This window comes from Alligator mississippiensis, chromosome 4 (assembly GCF_030867095.1).
Source record: "Alligator mississippiensis isolate rAllMis1 chromosome 4, rAllMis1, whole genome shotgun sequence".
NCBI classification, from domain to species: Eukaryota; Metazoa; Chordata; order Crocodylia; family Alligatoridae; genus Alligator; species Alligator mississippiensis.
This window is the reverse complement of record NC_081827.1, coordinates 239726125-239732187: the sequence shown is the minus strand read 5'-3', so window position 1 is coordinate 239732187 and position 6063 is coordinate 239726125. Positions and strand designations below refer to the sequence as shown.

At 43.8% G+C, this 6063-nt stretch overlaps 1 protein-coding gene across 1 annotated transcript in view; it reads left to right on the top strand.

Moving 5' to 3' along the window:
* The first annotated feature begins 1270 nt into the window (after nucleotides 1-1270).
* Nucleotides 1271-6063, top strand: part of GPR39 (G protein-coupled receptor 39) — a 117540-nt gene continuing 112747 nt past the window's right edge. Inside the window, exon 1 of the mRNA XM_006258101.4 lies at nucleotides 1271-2355. Coding sequence (XP_006258163.1) covers nucleotides 1488-2355 — 868 coding nt within the window. The 5' untranslated portion in view covers nucleotides 1271-1487. The remainder of the gene's footprint in view (nucleotides 2356-6063) is intronic.

Genomic DNA, 6063 nt, shown 5'->3' with positions numbered 1-6063 from the left:
AGATGACTGAAGCTACCAGGCTTGAAGTTGCACAAGGTCTGAGGTGGTTTCTCTGAAAAGGGACTGCATAAATAATCTACTGGAACAGGTGCTGATTATCCATGTTTGGGCTTCCTTTGTTCAGTAGTCACTTGGGCTGCCTAGGTGTAGTGATAACCACTGAGTGTGAGGAGACTGCTTAATAACAGCTTTCTAATGCTCTTCTTTTATCTCTAGATAAGAAGTGACCTGAACTTGTCTACTTAATAAAAATTACTTTCTGAAACCAGTTCTTTAGATTTCATACTGGGACAGCTCACCATACCAGGGTCTAACATGATTATGACTGCAAAAGCTACCCTGCCACTTTGCATTGCAATTTCAAGTACTCCTAATCTAGCCATACACCTCCTAATTACGTGTTTCCAGGGGTTAGCACAAGTGTCATAGTTTGAAACTAAAGCTAAAGCGTGTATTTAATTCAGTTCCCTGCAGTGAAACAGGGGAGAGGGCAATCCTCTGCAAGCCATGATTATTAGGAAGTATGAACACAATTAGGATTACTATCTGCATTATTTTTGTTATCTAGTGTGAAAAGATGGACATTTAAAGGGATATTATTAACCTGTTTAAACTCAAGTGTTTGACTGACTTTAAACTTATTAGGCGATCCCTTACTTCCCAAATGGTTACTTTAGAGAAGCATGATCAGTTTATCACCTGTGGACCTTTCTAAATTCAAATTTTTTTTTGGTATAAAGATGAAACAAGGGTACTCAGCTCGTGTAAACTGGCACAGCTCCACTGCAGTCAGTGTATTTGTTCCCATGGCAAGGACTGATCAAAGGATACATAAAACACAAAGGATGTTAGTCAAACCACAACCTAATTAGAGTTCAGCTGCTGAATGAATCAATCCTCTCTCTCCAGTGTCTACCAGCCCCACCTTTGTTTGTGCCCTGGCTGGTAGTTTCAAGGAAAGACCTTGTGGGGCAGAGCTCTGGTTTCAGGGAATAGGGCGGGCCCACCTGGGCTTGAATGGCACATGCCTTTCAAGTCACCTGGCTGCTCCCCAGTGACCACTTCCTTGCACAGTTAATGTTTAACAGAGAGGCTGGAGCTGCAGACACCCACATTTTTCTGTAGCAAAAGGCAAGTTGTATCCTGCATGGAGCAGATGGTAGCAGAACTGAAAGAGGCACAGAGGGTGACCCAGGGTGCTGGAGGAAGACCAAGTTGAGAGAGAGCAGACAATGAACAGAAGCTGTCTCTGAGTTTGAAGGAGGTAAATGCTGAGAACAACCCTACTGCTCTCTCGTCTTCTCTGCTGGTTTATTGACACAGGCTCTGGAGCTAGCAAATCAGCTGTGATTCAGGTGTGGCTTGTAACCACTGCAGCCTGAGTGCACTGGCTGGTGTAGGGGAAGAGGGAGGGGTTGGGGAAGATCCATTTGCTGCTGCTTCAAGGAAATAGGAGTTTCTTGCTCTTTCCTTGGAGGGGGCTGCTCATGGCTGGGCAGAGCAGCCAGTCAGACTGTTCTGATGTGATCGATCACAGCCACGTGCAAGAGTTTGAGGTGGCTCTGTGGATTAAGATCGTGCTGGCCGTCGTCTATGTCGTCATCTTTGTGGCGGGAATCATGGGGAACAGCATCACCATCAAGACCACCAGGATCCTGCAGCAGAAAGGCTACCTGCAGAAGGAAGTGACGGACCACATGGTGAGCCTGGCCTGCTCTGACCTCCTGGTCATCCTGCTGGGAATGCCCATGGAATTTTACAGCACCATCTGGAGCCCCTTCTCCACCCCGAATGGCAACGTGGCCTGCAAGCTGTACTGCTTTCTTTTTGAAGCCTGCAGCTATGCCACCGTGCTGCACGTGGCCACTCTCAGCTTTGAGAGGTACACTGCCATCTGCCACCCTTTCAAGTTCAAAGCCGGCTCCAGGCCCCGCAAGGTGAAGCTGCTCATCACCTTTGTCTGGGTTACCTCCATCTTGGTGGCCCTGCCTCTGCTTTTCGCCATGGGCACAGAATACCCCTTGGAAATTATCCAGGGCCACCAAGGTGTGACCGCCTGCACCCGGCCAACTGGCAGGCACCACATGCCTGAGTGGAGGAGTAATATGACCATATGTACCAACCTCTCTTCCAAGTGGACTGTCTTTCAGTCCAGCATCTTCAGCGCCTTCATTGTGTATGTTTTGGTGCTGGCATCTGTGGCTTTCATGTGCCGCAGCATGATGAAAGCCCTGATGGTACGTAAGCAGGGCACCATTGCAGTAAGAGGAGGATCAGGGCATCAAAATCAGCACCTAAGGACAAACGAGAGTCCCGAGAGCAAGAATTCCAGGAGACAGATCATCCTCTTCCTGGGTAAGAACGCATTGTATGTTTTGGGGATGGGTAGAAACTGCAGAGGCAGTAAGAACATAGGGCACAGAGGACCATCCATGCGGTAGAGGCCTCCCGTGCCTGTTTGAGCTGCCCAAGGGGTTGCGTAGAACTAGATTGAGTCTGGAAAAAAAAAATCTAGGTGTGCTAACACGGAGCTTTGGCTAACTTATATGTTGGGAAACATGGTTACAATTTGTTTCTGGTGGACTTTGTTCCCCCTAGAATTCCTTAGTATCTGTATCTGATCTGGGATGCAGGCAAAATGACCAGTTTGAGCTAAATCTGTGTTCCAGGTGGATGCACACTGCTCTAATTCAGAACAGCACCTAGCAAGGCTAGTATGCTGTGCCACTTTTGTCAACTGCTCCTGTCCTGCATCTGAGTGTTAGCAAAACCGCTGGGAGGGTGGGATTGGTCTCTCAGATTGCTATTGCCCTCCTTGATATTTTTTTTTCCTTTGGTCTCCTTTGAAGGCCCATAACCTTGAAATTATGTTTGATTCTTATCTGTCTCACCACATTTGTCAGACCAAAACTAATCAAGTTGTCATTTCGCCAACTCAGAATCTTTTCCGTCTGTGATCCATGTTGCCTCTGCATCTTGTTGAGGCTCTTGGAGGTACTCTTAATCATGTCCTGGTTGAATTACAGCAATTTCTTGTTTTGCTGGATTGCTTAATACAATACAAGCTGCCAAAAAAAATAATAATAATAGAACCGTTGAATGTGTGAAATGCACAGAAGAGCTAGGATTTTATGCAGCTTTCTGAAACTCAATTTGAAACCCTGGAGGGGGAACTGATACAATACAAGCAGGCCCTTAATTTAAATAATTCTTGCATGGATTAATGCTGGCCTGCACTTTCCTAGCTAGGCAAACCCTTCTTGTCTTCTCTGGTTCATGAAGGCCCTGCCAGAAGTTTGCTGATTTAGAATAGGGCTGGAGGGGAAGGCAGGGGAGGGGGAGAGCTAGGATCACTAGCACTGGTAAAAGCAACTCATGTCTGTTTGGGTCCTTGAATATCCTGAGATGAAATCTGTGGGAGGTGCAGAGGCTTAACTTGCTCCTGCAACAGCATCTCTGTGTTCAGGTTAAAGGTCTGGGACAAGGTGGGCCCACACACGCCCTCCAGGTTCTTTGTAGACTTAACATGCGAGATAGGAGGCTTCAAGCCACTCTCCTTGTTCTGCAACGTTGCTCCTTGTGTCTAACACGTGCTGCTCAAAAAATCCTCTCCTTCCTCCAGCGTTGTGTCTTAATAACGCAGATAAGTTTGGGGTCCTCTGGCATGAAAGTGATGTTAAACGATTCTACAGGCTGCTCCAAGGAACTGAAGCTAACTTCTGGGGTGGAAGGTGCTGATAACTAATGTGAGCTGGTTATGAGAGCAAGGCAGTTAGAAGGCCTGGCTTTTCCATACTTCAGTGTGCGAGGGTCTTTTCGGTACCTGTAGATAGTTTTCCCCCTCGCATGCCGTCTCAAGACACATTTGATTCCAGTTAAAGACCCAAATACAGCCACATAGGCATAGAGGTGAAGCTAAATTGCTCTGGCTTTTCTTCTTCCCTTTAATTATGCTTCCTACTTAGTGCACATCTAATTTGAAGTAGGTCAGGATGAGGCTGTTCACAGGCAGGGTGTTCAAAAGCTAAATTAAAGCACTTGGCTTGCCCTTTATCTTATGGGAATTTACCACTGATAACTGACGGCTTCTGTGAACCCTCAGCTTCCTGGAGCCATGAGACATTTCCATGACTTCCCTGAAATAATTTCTATAATATACTTCAAATGGCTCTTAATATGAGTCTTACTAATTAACTTGGGTTAGGAAATAAATGAATAAACTGAAGAGGAAGAAATCATGGCCTGTGTCCATGCGAATAATACAATGCAATTTAATTTGTGGGTTTCATAAGAATTCTGCTGCAGGGTAGTTTTAACCCTGAAGAAATGAACATACAAATTGTTTACAAATCGCTGAATTTAAATAGACTGATTTAGCAGCTCTGGGTTGTTGGGTTTTTTAGGGGGGTGGGGGTTGTTTGTTTAACAAATGGGTCAAATTAAAACAAATCTTTGCTCATTTCCAATATATTTCCCATTTTAATGTGAAATGTAAATGACAGCATATAGCAAGATGTCTTTGGGCATCTAACAGCAATAAAAACAATGTAGCATATTTCTCTTCTAGTTGTTAAAAGCGATAACTTCTATAAAAGAGAAATTGAATTCATAAATCTACCAAAGATGAGAAGAACCCAAATAGAAAGACAGAAGGAAGAACTGATGCTTTTTTAGTGTCGTATTATAGCACCGTGTTTGGGAATAATGAAAACAAATTGGGAATGTAGATAAAGAAAAAATATTGACTGTATTGCTTCAGAATGTAATTTGCAGATAAGAATCAAGATAGAGATGGGCTCGGGTGTAGTTTAGGCTTGAGAGATGGGGAAGAGGACAAAAGTAGGTACAGCTAAAAGTTGCCCAGGCCTGAATTCTTCTTACTTAATGGTGACAGAGAGCAATATTGGATCATAGTATCTGGTGTAATTGTAGACTTCTAGTCTGACAGTACAATATGCCTTTTCAATCCTAAAGTGTGTCTGAGGAATATGTTATTTAACTGCTGGGAATGGTGCTGTCTGGCCACTTTTTTTTTTCCAGGTCCTTGCCTGTGCTGGCAAGAAGGAGTGATTGGTATAGAGGCCACATTAACACTTCTGTGCCTTGTACTAGGTCTGGGGAATCCTTCTGATGGCTGGCCACCAATGGTGGTGGATTTATGGTAGTGTTGCTTCAGTGTATCGAAGAATTGATTTATTTTTTTTATTTTTTAAATAAAGCCATTGAATGTAGCACAGTGCTATTTCTTTCATACAGCTTTCTGTTATGATTGCTGTGTGCTTAGAAGATGTACTCAGGACTCAAAGTAGAGATGATGTCTTCTATTAGACCAACAACATTTTTGCCAGGCATTGGGGAAAAGATTGTAAAAGCTATACCGAGGAGAACTTTTACACTCTTATGCCTGATGAAGGGTGTTTGTGCCCAAAAGATTGCAATTAAAGAATTTTTTTTTTTGCAAAAATCTTGTTGGTCTAACAAAAGATATCTCTACTACGAGTCCTGATTGCTTTTTCCTCTGGACCAATACGGCTACAACGTGGATACCTAGAAGTTACACTAGATGTAAGTACTGTGCTACAAGGCTTACATCAGGCTTGTTGCAATTTGGATGGTGGGGAGGGGGCTGCAAAAAAAAAAATTGTTGCTGTGATCTCCAGTGTCATTTTTCATGTGTTAATCATTTAAGACCAGATCCTGCTTCTTTTAAGACTCTTCCGGGTCTTCTCCTGGGAGTGAAGCCAATCGAATCTGGTTCTGGTGTTTATATGGGGGTTTTGTCATGGGTCTCATGGCTATGGTCTGATGGCTATAAAAACATCAGCTTTGTATGTATATAAACATTAATAGAAAGCATGTCTCTGTCGAAGAGCTACTCTGCACAGTAGGCATTATGACCAGCAAAGTGTAATAAAATCTAGATAAATATTGCATCTCCATAGCCACGTATGGATCGCACTTTGTTCAGTATTTAAACTCTTGTGTATTTTATCTATAGCAGCAGAAGCTGGGCACCCTTATGTTCTCAGGCAGATGCTGGATGGACAGGGTTTGCATTAAAGT